Below are 16553 nucleotides of genomic sequence, written 5' to 3' on the forward strand. Positions count from 1 at the left end.
GCCAGGAGAATGGAACGGGAAGGTCTGGCTGTGTTAAGAGCCCTTATAAGTCACCTGCAGCTTTTGCTGTTCTCTCCTCTTGGAAGGAAGATCATGGAGCCGACTGCTACTTCCTTGTACTATCTTCTCAGTTGTGGTCAGCCACTCCTGCAGAGGCTCAGCAGTTGCTTCAAAGTCCTTCATCTGGATCTTTAAGCTCTAGGAAGGCATGCAAATTTCTATGAATAGTTCCCAGTGCACTAGACATAACTAATTCATAACACACAGATCAAGAACACAAAAAGGATATATAACTGCAGGCAAATTATAAAAAACTCTTCAAATAAATTACATGAGCTCTGCCTGTTCTTATCCCACAGACACTGAAATAAAAGTTTGATAGGGCACACTTTAAAAAGCAAAATAGAAGTAACAATGTACTACGCAGCTGAGGGAAGGCTGAAACAAATTTCTTTTGATGGTAAAGCTTTACACATTTTGAGAGACTTGACTTAATCTAATTCCAGTTTGCATAACTAAGGTAGTGTGAATAAAGGCTAATTTGGGATGTGAGTTATCTAATATGTGACTTCAGTTATTAACATTAAGCCCTCCTTAAATGGGCTGCTAAGATTTCTAGGTAATGTCTAAATTCAACCCACTCCTGGGGAACACTTCTGGTTGTATTCTTTTTATAGAGTAAAATTTTGATCATAAAAAGTGCATTAAATCCATATGACAGCATTCCTTCAGGCCTGCATACTTTTCTTGCAGGCTTATTCTGCACTATTTAATAAAAGAGCACCTAAAATAATTAATGTGGAATAAAAACCTGAACAGCATAACTCCTGTGCCCTATTTATTTTAATGTATTTTTCCCCCAGACATATTTAATTTTCTTTTCAGCTACACCCATATCACTTAAACATCTGAATAAAAAACTAAGCCTGTGAGACTGAAAAATGCTTGACTCAAAAAGACTGAGAACATCCTCTTTCCATGGCAACCTTGAGATGAAGAAAGGTAAGTCCTTGCTACCTGAGAATTTTCTTTGAAATGCTTTCCTACATAATGCATTAAGTGTATTTAAACTTTTTATCACCTGTCTAGGCAGCACTGGTTTGAAACAAGAATGCTGAGGAACTTTAATTATCCTATTCTATGCAGGGAATTTCAGATGAGACATTTTGACCTTAAAACCTATGACCTTAAAAAGTTTATGATTTTAAGATATTCACCACCTACTGGTTGAACTGTTAGTTCTGAACAGAGAAAGGCACTTGCAGTTACTTAAAAAGTTGCTCAATTAAATAAGTACATTTCACTTATTTGCAGTAAGAGAAACAAAATTTGCATACTCTGCTGGGACTATTCAATAAGCAGCTGTTTCAGAAACCCGTACTAAAACCATTTTTCAGAAAGAAAATATTTTTTAGAAACCCAGTGCATTTGATGAGACTACTGAATTTCAGGAACTGCTGTCTTTGATTCTGAACAACACCCTTCTGCATGAAATGCCACATTAAAGTGAAATCAGGTCATAAAGATAGCAGAAGTAAACAAAAGCAAAATGCAAGCAGAAGAGTAAGACTTCTTGAAAGCATCTACTTCTTAGTTCTGTCACATAGTAAACACTCACAGATATACACAACATCTAAACTGTGCTGTTTGAAATAGAAGCAAAGAGGAAATTTAGATCCAGTCTTTCCTCACTGTGACTGGTTCAATACCTCCAATGCAGATTTCTTCTGGTGGAGTGTGGTGATAAAATTTTTCCAATCTTCTTTAGCAGCAGCAGATTTGTCCTGGATAACGTTAGCCTTTTCCTTTGGTAAAACAGAGCACAGTAGTTCTCCTTTGGATGCCAGCAGGTTTAGCTTTTGTTGCCCATTCTCACTTTCTGATAAGAATTCCTAAAAATAGTAATAAAAAAAGCTAACTGGTGAACTTTGAGTCCCAAAAAGTCAAGCTACTAGAAAATTGATCAGTGATGAGGGTTTCTGCTTGCTAATGTGCTGATGTATTTTCAGTAAATTCGTTTCAATATTGTTTGTATTGATGGGAGTTGGAGAAAACAGCTACTTGATTCAGAAATCAAAGTGTCTGAATAATACACATATTAAGACTCCAGGATTAGGGTTAGGGTTATTTTCCGTACTTCATGAGATAATTACAACTGATCTAGTTGGGTAATATATTCCCTCTAATACCACTAGTACAGAAAGTGATAAAAGTTTCATTTCAGTGAACTGCTATCCTAACAGAGATAACACAGGGACACCCTCAGAGGCACACACTGGACCAAACCCCTGCCCATGGGCAAGCTCCAGCTGTGCTGGACTTGCCATGAGCATGTGGTGGTGTGGGCTGATGCTCAGAACCTGACCAATGTCCAATCTGTGTGATTTATGCCTCTGTATCCTTAATTTACCTTCCCTGTTTAGAAATATTAGTCTTCACAGAAATCTTGCATGGTGCTGGTGTGCAATAAGTGTGTGGAAAAATGCAGGTACAAGAATTATACAGAAATGTGAGGAAACAGATAGATTGTTTCCAATTTGTTCCAAATTCCAATTTACTGGAATAATCTCTTTGTAACTTATTAAAAAACTTTGTCAGCATTTAGGACTCAAAGAAATTTCGTAGTCTTATATAGAAATATTTTAAATTGTTATTATCGTGATTATGTATATTACATTATCGTGATTATGTAATACACATAATCATTAGGTTACACCCATGCTCAGGAGTAACAGGCTTGACACAAAATTATTAGGTCAGGTGATGATTCTGTGTCACATGAGAGGTCTTATTGGAGAATCCAAAGGGTCTGTTAACTTAGAGATACTTGGACTATAGATTCTGGCTATATTAAAATGAAACATATTGGTGACTTAATGATGTAAAATGTGCTAACAGACAGAACATTAACTTTCAAGAAAAACAAAATTTTAGGTTTATACAGGTTAGCAAGACATCTTTAGAAGTCCTAAAGCAGTCCAAAAAAAGTTTATTTCACCTAAGGCAGCTTTCAGAGAGAAGGAGAACAAGGTATGGTCTTATATTATGAGGGGGCTGTAGTGATTTAAAAAAAGAAACCCACTGTTGAAAAAAACTCCCAGCCTTGCTAAAACATTTATATTTAATTCAAAAAATTACCAGGATTTTTCCCCCTTCTGAGGATATTCTCAACATGATGCAGTCAAATATTTGATCTATCAAGACAGCATTATATGGACTCCTTAAGCAAAGGAAAGTGAATATAGCAAAATGAGGAAGAGGTGATTTGGCTTTTGGTGTTTTCTGAGAAACAGTTATGAATTTCTTCTGTTATACTATCTAACTAAAGGTATAACAGCCTCATTAAATAATTCTCATTTTGTTAGTTTCAGTTAAAATGATAGCTATGTTCTATTAATAAAATAACTTTCTTTCATTTGATTTATTAAAATGTACTTTCAACTGTAATTCCTTTCCACAGAACTGTTTGGGCTTATTTTATGTTTATGTAAAAAATATTCTTTTTAAATGCCTGCTCCTACTGCTTATAATTTAACTCTGCTCTTGTACCATAAGGGCTCCACTTTCATACATGATGAAAAGTATTCACTTAATTGTGAAATAACTCCAGGTACTAAGACTCCATTCTGGTATCATTCTGATTTACAGTACTCTCCCACCTAAAACACATTTTTCTCACATTATAAAAAAGAAATAAGGCAAGGAAAACTATTATGAGACATAACTACTTACAAACTGTAGCCCAGTAATTAAACTAAACAAAATAGAAAAAAAAAAGTGTTTATTTCTCTGCAATGAGTCACCTTTAGTGTTAACAATAACAACATTAACAAAAGCAGTAATTAATCAAAGAAATAAATCTGAGCTGTACATGAAATTGATTTGGTCTCCCTCAGACTAGTATTTTACTGCTATAAAGTTACCTGTATTTTCTGCAGACTCGCTGAAGCTTCACTGATGTTTTGAGGCACGTCAAAGCATTTGGCAGTGGTGACTCTTGCATTGACCAGCCACTGCTGAAAGTCCCTGAAAGCCGTCCGAAATCTCTGCTGCAAGATCTGCTCTTTGCTCTGACATCCTTTTGAGGCTTGCAGGCAGAGGCTGGGTTTATCACATCAGGGAAGAAGAAAAAAGCGAGGGAGGGAGGGAGGAAGGGCAGGACTCTGTTAGGTGACAATGCTATTATTTTGTTCTCTGAAACACAATGGTAAGGGTAGGTTAACCTGGATTCCTCCTACCAAATTTATGCACTTAACCGAGGCACCAGGAAATCCATTAGAAGCTTTCAGTTCTCAAAAGTGAAGCATGTAAATTGGGACATAGCTGTCACAGATATGACAGGTACAAGTGTTTCCACAGAGTGACTCAGTGCACCTAAGCATCAATGTATTCTGCAAGCCTCTTTCTCTCACTAGGGAGAGGGTGCAGGACTACAGTGAATAAAATTCTAACTTCTGTGGCTTTGTTAAGTCCACAAGGTTATAAAGGATCAATCTGAGTAATCACATCCTCCTGCAGCTACAGAAGCCAGAAGCTGAAATCTCCTGCAAGAAACAACAGACTCTTCTGTCTGAAATGCAGGTGTCATACTCCAAAGTAAATCAGAGTGACTTGAGAGAAAGCAAGCAAATACTACCTTTCCTAGCTAGTTCCTGCTTCAAGAAACCAACTAAACAAAGAAGAATATGAAGGACAAAATCAAGAAAAATATCTGAACTAGCTGGTATAGTTAATTTTCTTTCAGGCAAATAAGACATATTACTGCCTCACTTTTTTACAAGGACTCCTGTAATACGTCAGGTATAGATGTACATTTAGTTTCAGCTGAATTTAGTAGCACAGCCTGGATTCAAGAAAACAAAAATTTCAAAAAACTCAAATTACTGCTTTGCATAACTTTTGTTGACACCAAAATCAAAATAATGATTCTAACTATTGCATATGTCTGTCTCTAGTTCTAAAATTCTAATTAATGGTTCCCTTAAAGACAGCTCATCATCCCCCCCACACACACACGAGATAAATTCTAAACAAGATGAATGCATACCTGTTATACTCCTTAATCAACCCTGAAACTTTTGAAGAATGAGTACTTAAATCCCTGGAAAATCTACAAAGATCATTCAACTGAGTTTTGATCTCATCTGTCATTTGTTCAGACTTTACCAGAGCATCCAATGTTTCCTGTTAAAATAAATGAAAAATATTGGTGAGTAAACATAAAAAAGCCACAACTTTTTAATCAAAGTTTATCAGAATTAAAATTAATTAATTTAAGATCTATACATTTAATTTCAAGAATATTTTAGCTATCAAGTCTACAGTACCTTGTTTGAAATTATGAGCTTTTAGAGACCAAATTTCTGGATGCCCCAACTTCCTTAGCTCGAAATATTCTTGAAGCCCATTTTAAGATAAAAATTTCATTCTAATAAAGCAACAGCATTGTCAATTAGCTGTACACACATAAAAGTCCATACATTTGGAGAATAGCAAATGATATGTGTTCATATAAATATAATTATCCTGTTGACTTGAGTTCAGCAGGTTCAATTAAAATTTTTTGAGCTGTATCCAGAAAGTTAATTTATGCACAAAGCTTTTTAACAGATTAGATTCAACTCTTTTCACACATGACTTCATATTTTAAAAGTACAGCTGCTCACAATCATGTCAGAGTAACTGGGTTACTGCCTGTCATTGATGCACTGGAACGGTTTGTGCCTTGGAGACAGTTAAGCCAACAAAACAAAAAAAGAGATTTTGTTGGCTTGGCTTGCGTCACAAGGAGAGGTGTGATAAGTACTCCAACAAAAACAGTGCTTGATGATGTCCACAGCATCTCCACTGCAGAATCCTGCCAGCTACTCCAGCATAATGAGCAGTGCAGACTTGGCTCCTCGCCTCACTAGGAACTAAATTCTTCAGACATTCCTCTCAGGCTAACAGCAGAGGTTCTGCAGTGCAGGCAGACCAGAGCATTTGGCACGTATAGAATAGTTTGGCTAAAGTGCCAGTCTGGAAGAAACTTACAATATAAACTTGAGAAACAGATCATATGAAGGTGAAGATAGATTTGAACAGGGACCTGGAAGTAGGAGATAAAGATGCCCCCAAAACACATTTCTAAAAATGCACATATATATATATATGTGTGTGTGTGTGTGAATATATATATATAGTTTATATGTGTATATATATATATATATGTATATATATATAGTATATATACATGTATATATATATAGTATATATATATATATTTATACATACATATTCAGAAGAAAAAAAAAAGAGGATTAAAAATATACATTGTAATGAGTTCTGCACAAAATTGAATATCCAGGAAAACTACAAATGATATTTTGCTGCAGCAGATTTACAGGACTCCCCTGATTTACATTATTCATTATGGACTATCTTTGAGCTACTCATACATGATAAATCTCTTCAATCATGATTAAGAGATACTTGAAATAGTCACTTGTTTCAGTGCCATATAAAGTAGCATTTGAACTAAGTAATTATGTAAGAGCAATAATGCTTAGAAAAAAACACTAAATACTTTTTGCTTACTTTACTTACAGTTAAACTACTGAAACCATTCTTTTGGAAAGCATTAAAAATCACACCACAATGGACATTACCTAAACACAGGATGTCACAGAGTGCCAAGGGCAGGAATCACCATAATGAATTGCTAACCACCCCTTTTTTATGCAAAGAAAACATCTCTTAAGACTAACACAAGGTTAGAACCGCCTGTTTCCGGCACAGTCTTTCAGTTTCAAATAACCTACCTCAAAAACTACTAGGAGGTTATTCTGATTATATACAGCCTTAGGCACAGCCTACTAACAAACAGGAGCACTAACTTGCAAAACAGGGTAAATTTAACCATGGCATTTTTCCATACAGTGATATCGCTGTTGCAGCCAGTTGGATTTAATATTGAATCTGACAATTACAAAAATAATTTGCTGAATTTCAAGCACAAAATCTGTTGCTCTAATGCTGCACATACCTAAGGGAACAGAGCTTCAGTATAACAGAGTAGCAGAATGATCTTGCTAATTCTACGAATTAGGAAATGCATTTTTAATTTGTGGCCTTGGCTAACATGGCAACAGAATCACTGTGAGACAATAGAAATGGAAACTGCAATGCTATTTTATATTCACAATAGGGCCTTTCCCTGGGGTCCAACAATGAGAAGATTACTGTCACATTTCTTCTAACTATAAATAAAATTGCATAGTGGGGCTATGCATAGTTAGCTCATGAGTTGCTTCTGCATCTTCCTCCTTAGCCAAACTTTACAACTGTCTAATCTGAGTGTTCTTATATAGAGCTACAGTACGTACATATTATATATACTACTAATAAAAGCAATAGCCTTTCAATTTAATACTTCTCCATTTATGAAATAAAAAATGCCTGGTGTCTTACAATCCCATGGCTTTGTTTCCTTTTTAAAAACACATATATATGGAACATTTTTCATATTTGTACAATTATTTGCTTCATCTTAATGCCCTCTTTGTTACTCCTACAGACACATAATGGCACTCAAGCAAGCAGGTTTCATAAATACATGCAAGGAATTCTGTGAAAGAAGAAGACACAGAAATAACTTGGCACAGACCCTGCAGCAGGAGATCAATAATCTCAGTTCACAGAAAAGGGCTGTGTTCTGGGGCTTTTTTGAACATGACTTCAGTCAAGGGGTCAGAAAGTAGGCAATACACACCTCTCCCCCTCTACTGAAACTGCTTTACTACAGAGCTGCACAGAAAGATAAATACTCTGTATCTTTCATCAACATCTGTGATTCATTGTAGTTGAGATACAAACATGTATCTTGATTGTTGCAAATATGTGTATACATTTACATGGAGGAGCTGTGATATATACATGGGAATCTTTTGCTAGGAGACAATCAGGAACAGAAACAACCTCTATTTCTCTCAATTCTACTGCGTTCCAAAGCAAAGCAATTAGGAATTAGACCCATTTCCAGATTAATTTCTTTAAATATTGGGCAAGATCTCAATGTGCATAACGTAGAGGATATTTCAAGAAAAGGAAAGTATATGCCAAATACATTCCTGACAAATTTTAATGGCACCAGTTCCTTACTTGGCTTTTAGGAAAAGCTTCACATTTCCTCCATCAAATGCTACTCTGGCTCGAACCACTGAGCAACTTGGAAGTGCAGCCCAGAGTCGGTGTGCCAGCTCCTTGGCTTCCTCCCAGGGGCGAGCCTTGGGTTTAACACCTAAAATCCAGGCAGCGTTTGCTAAGCCTGGTACAGCAGAGGCCAAGGGGAGGGACGTGTTCTGCCAACACCGCTCGCTGTGATCACGGTAACACAAAGAGTTTGGAAAGTCCGGCTTTCACAGAAATGCAAGTACTGATTTACGATGCACTGGATAGTCCCGCTTGGCGGAAGTTTCCCGCCCGCGGTGACCACACATCTACAGCGGAAACGCCGCTAGGAAAAGAGACATGCCCTTACTTTCTCCTTGCGCCAGCTCTCCACCACCTCGGCGTCCGTGCTGCGGCTGTCGGCGGGGGCCAGCCCCTGCGCCCAGGTGGCCAGCTGCCCTGCGAGCCGCCGCACAGCCTCCTCCAGCCGCCCGGCCTGCGCCGCGAACTCCTGCTCCGACAGGGCCATCTGGCTGAGCACGTCCCGCAGGCCGGCCTGGCTGCGGCGGGCGCTCTCCTCCCACTGCCGCCAGTCCGCCTGCAGCGCCTGCATCTCGGCCGCCAGCAGCTGGCACCCGCCCGCCGTCGTGCCGCGCCGGGCGGCCGGAGCCAGCGCCTCCACCCGGCTCAGCCGGCCCGCGCCGCTCTGCCGGGACTCCACCAGCTCCTGCGGGGAAACATTGCCATGGTAACCCGCGGGCTGCCACATCGCCAGCGCCGCGGGGCCTGCCCGGGGGCGCCTCCCGGCCCGGCCCGGCCCGGCCCGGCCTGTCCCGTCCCGGCCCCAGCGCCCCGCACCGCCCCGAGCCGCGGTCCCTGAAGGCAGCGGTCTGGGAAGCAGGGGGAGTAAAGCCCAGGCAACAGCGGTCCTTGCGGGGATTCAACAGCAGTTCTGAAACTGTCTTCAGCTTTGGAGAGGAAGACAGGAAGATACGAAAAATACTATTAGATGTATTTTTAGATACGAAAAATACTATTTAGGTTGAGATGCGGAACATGAAGGTTTTGTTGTGATCTCTTGCGTAAGAAATGCTGGTGTTTAGCTGCTCGCAGCAGTCTCAGAAACAGAACTGCAGTTTTCAGCCTGCTTGTGACCTGTGATGTGCCAGAATTAGTTGAACATGTTTGTTTGTTTTTTTCTTTTTTCTGAGTGTATGGTTTTGGTTTTGTTTTCAGAGCTAAATTCTTTCTATGGCATCCTTATTTCAATCTCAGACATCTCAATCTTGGGACCTTTCTGCTTAAGAAACTGGAGAATGTATAAATACCACCCCAAACACTACAGTAATGTTACATCTTCTCTTGTTCATCTTATGAACTAGATGCTGCTAAATCCTCCCTTTCCCGTTTTACAGATCAGGAGTTTGAGCACAAAGGAGACTGAAAATTACCCCAGAATGTACAAAAATCTGTAATTTGATCTTGGGGATCCTGAATCTTCATCTAGCATCTAGTTCGTTGTCCCACTCTCTCATGCTTAGGAGCAGAGTAAAATGTTGCTAGCGTGATTATCTGAATGTAAACACCAGGCATGGGCAAAACATGTAGCCTGCTTTAGTGTTGTACTCAGAAATAGGCAAATTTCTTAAGCACTCAGATGGCTAAGAATAGGTTCCAGGCTAAGGAGAGTATACACAGGGAGACAACTCACATATTTCTACCATGTTTGAGGGGCACAATCCTTGTGCTGCTTTACACATCTCCATTTCATGCAAACTACAAAAGGTTGTCTCTGATTTAGACAATTCTGCTCATGGAGAAAGCGTATTTAGGGATGAGGAAAGAGAAGTATTCATTAATCAGCTAAGCCACATTCTTCTGTGATGCCACTGGGCTTCCGCTCTTGCAAATTGTTTCCATGTGTGCCGTGGTTAACTTAGGTCTGATTATACTTTTACTCCATCTGTTAATATGAGAAGGGAGTCGAAAACAAAGCACAGCTTGGAAAGCTTGCTTTCAGCTTACTGAAATGTAATCACTGGTTCAAAGGAAAAAAAGCAAGATCCCACAACTGTTTGACCGGGGTTTTTTTAAAGCATAGGGTCTGAATTGCAGAAGAAATCATGAATGCTCACTTACATTGATTTTGGCCAGCTTTTTCTGTATAGTTGGTGTATCTCCAGATGCATCTGACCAGCGGTGAAGCTCTTCCTTTGCAGAATGAAGCCAGTCTGTGAATTCATGCACAGCATCCAGATAAAGCAAATGATCCTTCACAATATCTTCCACTTTCCTCATTTTCTCCTATCAATCAGATGAAAAAAAACCCAAAAAACAAAGAAAGAGCATTACATTGAAGTACTTAAATACAATGCTGGCTTTAAGCATGCAGTGCTGGTTTGACTCCATAGCATGCATTTGAATAGTGAACAGGTTATAGCTTGTGGCATCAGAACAGAGACTGAGAAACACTGAGAAACTGGGAAAGGTTTGGTTTGGGTAGGTCTGGAGAAGGATTTTCTGCTGGAGCAATAGCCTTCTGAAAATGGATGCAAAAATAAACTTTTAAATAGTCTAATATATGGTTTAGTAGATATCAATGCTGCAGCTGTGTCACTCTGGCATGCTTTTCCCAGTACACCCCAGAGGGTCTTGTAGATCACCCATGAGCACTCCCAGGGTGCAGCATTGCTGCCAGAAACACAGCTCTTACTTAGAAGCACCAAGTCTCCACAAATGCTAAGCAGAGTCATGGAGACGTCCCACAGGAAAACCACAAACAAAAACTTAGGCTGTCCAAAAGCACAAAATGATCTTTTGGTGCTGAGTCCTACTTCGACCATCACGTCAGCCAACTACCCTGCAGAAAGAGTATGCCTTCCCTGACACAACTGCCTGAAGCAGCTGCTTCCTGGCTCCATGTTAGCTTTTTAATGTAAGCTTAGAGTGGGGTCAGTTTATCTTACTGTGACACAGTGAAAGAGTACAGTGGTTGAGGTTTGCCTTTGGTCTGACTGAGTAAACTATATTATTCTGAGATAGCACTAATGAATGTTTATCAAAACTAACCAAAAGTGAAATGAGCTAATCAAATAGATTTTTACTCCTGTGTAGATACTGTAATCTAGATTGAAGTTTCTTGGAGCCAGTTTCAAACTAAACCACCTCCAAATTAAAGTCAGTTATTTTAAAGTTTGAGTAACTCTTCATTCAACAAATGCTATTAAAAAATAAGTTAGATTAACAAGACCTGCTGTTCCCTCTGAAAATAACCATCAGAAATAATCCCTCAGAATGCGTCACTGTCAACTAGACAATGGATAGTTACTAGCTAAACAAAGAAGACCTAAAGCAAATTCTTAATGTTTTTATAGCTCAATGCATTTTATGCAGCAACAGGGTAAGAAAATGTCCACATGCACCTGACTCTAACCAAAACAGCCTCCTAGGGAAGCAAAAGACTCCTAGGAAAGGAAACCATGCATCCCTGTGTACATTGCTCACACCAAAATGTAGCACCAGTACAAGGAGAGTGTGGAGGCAAGACGTTTCACTCTCATGATCTGGTTGGCAGAAGGTATCAGTAAGCTCACATATCTTTCCTTAGAAATCAAACAGAATACCTGTATAGCATGTGCAGTGCTTAGTGGCTTGAAACACCACAAAATATGGGCATAAATCTTTTTGACAATAGGATTTATCTTTATGACAGTATGTTTCCTGCTCAGGGAGGCATTTTATTCTTCCCTTTCTAGGTAAAGAAAAAAAAAAGTGCTTGGAATGAATGAAAAGAATTAGATTACAATAAATATGTCAGAATATCAAAAATACTATTGTATTCTACTGTTGAAACTAGGAACAAAATATATGGCCTTCACTTTTCCAAAATTATAACCACAGCAATTTCAACTCTCAATACCATTTTTGCATTCCATTAAATTTTAGTAAACTTCATTCAATGTTTTTATTAGACTCAACTATACCAGAGGCAAGATTATTCACAGCCAATCCTTTAGTTACTAAAAAATACAAAAATCAAAGATTTTTAGCTATATATACAAATGTCCAAACATTTAACTTACTTGAAATGGAGATACTTCTCCTACCTTGGCTACAGTTGTGATATCATTAAACTGTGTTTTTAGTTCTTCTTGAGCTGCATCTCCAAAGGAATCATCCTCTGTTTTTTCATATAGTTCCACAGCTTTTCCAATGAGTTGCTGTAAATCACCAGAGTGATCCTCTATTTCAGAAACGATAGCCTGGAAATGGTCCAGCTGAGCAAACTTCTCCTTCAGACCAATCTGTGGTTCTAAAGGCTGTTCCACTTTGTGATCCAAATTTTCTAGCCACTGTTCCAGCTGGATTTTCCTTTCCAGATAGTCATTCCACTGGCTAATGACGGAATCTAGGCAGCTTACATTAAAAGAAACAAAGTGCAGATGAGAACTTTTAAACAGTTTGGGAAAAAAAAAAAAAGAAAAAAAAGAGGCTGCTTATACCTGAATTGTTACACTGTCCATAGCCATATACAATAGGTTTAGAAGATACCTTTTTTCTCCATCTTGCTTTTGTTTCCTACATCAACATGCATCCAAGTTATTTTAGAATTCCTGTAGCTTTTGGGCCCCTTTGTACAACCAACATTGCTGCTTCCCTATTACAGGTTACATGAGCAATCTATCTGCCTCAGACTAATAAAAAGCACATTTTAGTGTCTGTTCAGCAAAGTAAAATATGGAACATTACTGGAGTTTTTTATGAACAGAGTAATAAAATATGTAGCAGCCTATGAAATTACTGTCAATTAAGAGATATTCTGGCAAGTTTTGAAAGAACAAACCTATAGACTATATATCTTATAAATTGTAAATGAGTCTATCTATAGACTCATTTGCAATTTATAAGATATATTCCCTTCTGTTATATATTGCTTTTCCTAGTAGATCACCATATCTCTCTGGAATTCATGTTGAGGAATGTAATTCTCATTTCATGGGACTTACAGATAGACAAGGGTGTGGTAAGATTTTCCCTCGAAATACCATAGTCTAACCTAATATAAAAAATATTTTATGATAAAAATTGGGTGAAATTTGAGTGACATCATTAAGACAGCCCACTATAACTTTCTACATACTATTAAAATTGCAATTTTGGTGCAGCTAAGAAAGTGGCACCATTTTCAGTTTTTTTACTTTAAGAAAAAATGTAGACAAACTGGTGATAGTCTTCAATCTCTTGAATAGCAAAACAGGTGTGATAGAGGCCCAGAAAGTATTACCACAGAGAAATTGAGAAACATAAGTCGGTCTAGAACAGAGATAATGGAGGCCTTCAGATGTATAAAGTTATCTCACACAGGCAGTAAGAAAAACTTTCCATTTCCACACAGGTCAAGATGAGATGAAATCAGCTTAATATGCAAGAAAGATTATTTGGAGTTGGTATTAGGATTTTTTTTTTAAATCAAAGAAACATAATGAAAAACAGAATTGAGAAACCTTTCCTGGGTTATGTATGGACAAGGTAGATAAATATCTGTCACATGTTCTTGGTCTTGCCAAAGTACAGGCTCAAAAACTCAGAAAGTGCTTTCTAGATTTTTCTTTGTATGAATTGGTGTGACTTTTATTAATTTTTAAATCAATATGAAGTACCATCTCATATGAAGTTTGATTCATCTGATAGGGTCAACTCATAATATCTTTTCCAGGAAATTTTGTGTATTTTTCCCAGTCAATTTTGGTTCTCCCTGATAATGCAAATTTCCCCTCACATACCAATAATGAATGAATGTACTTCCACATGCTGTAAGGCATCATCCTCTGTAAGCAAAGATGGCAGGGTCTGACCTGTGTTTTTCAGGGATTCTTACCTCTGCCAGTTCACTGAGGTACTGATGATGTTATTCCATACATCCTTCAGTGCCTGAAGCTCAGTTTGTATCACTTTTTGTCCTTCCTCATTGCTGCTTTTAAGTGCTTGTTCTCCTTTGCCAATGGCCATGTTCAGCTTAACCTCACCATCACCTTTGAGTAAGAGGATCTCCTGTGAGGCAAAACAGGTCAAAATATCAAATGTAACCTGATGAGAAATGAGAGCTGTTATTCTTTCAGCAGTGAACACCATCTTCTCTGAGCTCATCCATCCTTGACAGTCATATCCAGTAGGAATTCCTGGGCACCTTTTCTTCTAAGGGCCTGTACCTTGCCATGTGCAAGTGATCCAGTAGTTTTTCCCACAGCTATACAGGTTTTTCACTGCATTGGTCAACCTAAAATACTGCTCACATTGCAGCAGATACTGAGTAGGTGAAGCACTGCACAGTAATAGCTAGAAGAAACCTCAGGAAAGCTCATGGCAGATTTCTTAATGATATCTCTCTCTCTAATCTCTCCTATTAGCTGTTTATCTAACCTCTTCCTGAAGACCTCCTGTGATAGACACGCCACAGCCATGACAGAGAGACTCTGTCAATTATTCCAAGGCCTCCCCTCTATTAGAAAGCTTTCTGGACCTGCATATACATTTTCATAGCTCATTATTTCTAATGAAATGTAATACCTGACATCTGTTTCCATTAAACTTCATCCTGTTTTTCTACTTCCCATCCCCATTTTTCAAGATAACCTTGAATTCTGATCCTCTTCTTCATAACTATTGAAAGAACAAATTATAAAAATACACCTTTCCCACTGAAGTGGCCCACACCCAACATTAATCTTGATGCATAATATCTATTTTATCTATCCTTCTTTACCTGAATTTGTGTCAATCGTCTTTCCAAGGTGGCTTTGCTTCCAATAGTGCTCTGTGATGATGCCAGTTTATCTTGGACCTCTTTCACCCATGACCACATACTCTGCAATGCCTCCTCAAAAATGAGATGCTCTTGGAGTGCAAGCTGACATGTCCTCAGCTTCTCCTTGACATTTTTGACCATGTTTTGATAGTTGGTGAGATGTTGAGAAGCCAGACGTACTTCTCTCCCTGCACCATGGCCTTCTTCATTTAAAGTCTGTGCCGTTTGGGAGAGCTGATCAAAAGAGTCCCTGAAAGAAAATAATAACACTAAAAGTTTCAGAAAACATGAAGTATTATAGCCATTGCCAGAGGTTATGAAGGCTGCTGAATAACACCTACTTCACCCAGTGATAAGAATTCACAGTTAACTGAAAAAATTACTTAGGAGAGACTGAAAGAGTATAAGCAGCGTGTACCTATTAATATCTTTTCTTGTGTGCAGTGCCATTTCTTGCAGAATTTTGGTGCTCAGGATGATCACAAACATTTAAATTAAAAGCTACCTTAGTAGCTACCTTTTCTTTTCAGTGGTCAAGCTTTCCATTTCTATATGAACCCAAACCCTTTTGTACCTGCCAAAGCTTCTAAGAAGTTCATAATCTTGGACAGGTAGGAAGGCATGTCAAAAAGGTCATTTGTCCAGGATTAGACAATGACTCAGACAAGAGTCAGTAAAAGGGATTAAAGCTGGGTTTATACAGCCTCAGTTAATCTCAATCTACTTGATCACCCTTCCTGATACCTGATGACTAGAGGGAATTTACATCAAACCAAAATGTCTTGCATCAGTCTCAAGGCCATAGGGAGTGACTGGGTGTTTCTTTTAAAGAGGCTGTGAGACTTGGAAAATTGACTACTGTTTTTGTTCTACCTTCACCAATGATGAAAAGAGAATTTGGAAAAAACTCTGCGTACTCAAAATGGCAATTACTTCATCATTTACTGGATAAGTCTGAATTTTAGAAAGATTTCACAGCTAATGTGAATGCTTTTTGAGCTCTTTTATTGGGCAAGCTGTATTGGGGAAGGGGATTCTGCTAACCTGACTGGATCTGAATGTTACAAGACAGAAAGAAAATTTTGATATGGACATAATGATAAATGTAATTTTCACTATTGCTTTTGAAAGCAGTATTTTTATCTTTTATTTTTAAAAATTACACTTTTCACTTTCCATTTATTAATGAAGTATGATGAGCTTTTATAAATTTATCAAGAGCAAATATTGGATTTTGTTGAAATTCATTAGAACTCGACATATGTGGATTCAGCCTCTTTTCACAGAGCATTTTCCAACACATTCCTCTAGCTTTCAAAAATACACTTTAACCCAACAGCTTAATTTCACTTCTGCCCTAGTAGAGGAAAAAGTGAGAGTATTAGAAAATGTATGTTCAATATACCTTGAGTTCAGCAACTCTTCCAGGAACTTTTCCACTTTTTGCACCTCCTTTTTCTTCTCAGAAACAAGCTGTTTGTTCTCTCCTAATGCTTCTGTGCTTATTCTTTCTTCCATGTCATGCATCCACAGGGCAAGCTTCTTGTACTGATCTTCAAAGCTACAGAGCAGATAAATACTCTTTTAAAAAATACTTCTC

At 38.3% G+C, this 16553-nt stretch overlaps 1 protein-coding gene across 9 annotated transcripts in view; it reads right to left on the reverse strand.

Moving 5' to 3' along the window:
- The window catches only part of SYNE1 (spectrin repeat containing nuclear envelope protein 1), a 287608-nt gene that overhangs the window by 140116 nt on the left and 130939 nt on the right, over window positions 1-16553 (reverse strand). For all 9 annotated transcript variants that reach the window (XM_077175388.1, XM_077175395.1, XM_077175394.1 and 6 more), the window contains 10 exons: window positions 16359-16514; window positions 14912-15203; window positions 14027-14199; window positions 12255-12564; window positions 10288-10452; window positions 8519-8875; window positions 5048-5184; window positions 3924-4101; window positions 1710-1892; window positions 55-198 (listed from right to left, as the gene is read on the reverse strand). In XM_077175388.1, the coding sequence (XP_077031503.1) occupies window positions 55-198; window positions 1710-1892; window positions 3924-4101; window positions 5048-5184; window positions 8519-8875; window positions 10288-10452; window positions 12255-12564; window positions 14027-14199; window positions 14912-15203; window positions 16359-16514 (2095 nt within the window). The remainder of the gene's footprint in view (window positions 1-54; window positions 199-1709; window positions 1893-3923; window positions 4102-5047; window positions 5185-8518; window positions 8876-10287; window positions 10453-12254; window positions 12565-14026; window positions 14200-14911; window positions 15204-16358; window positions 16515-16553) is intronic.

This window comes from Agelaius phoeniceus, chromosome 3, assembly GCF_051311805.1.
Source record: "Agelaius phoeniceus isolate bAgePho1 chromosome 3, bAgePho1.hap1, whole genome shotgun sequence".
Classification (NCBI taxonomy): Eukaryota; Metazoa; Chordata; class Aves; order Passeriformes; family Icteridae; genus Agelaius; species Agelaius phoeniceus.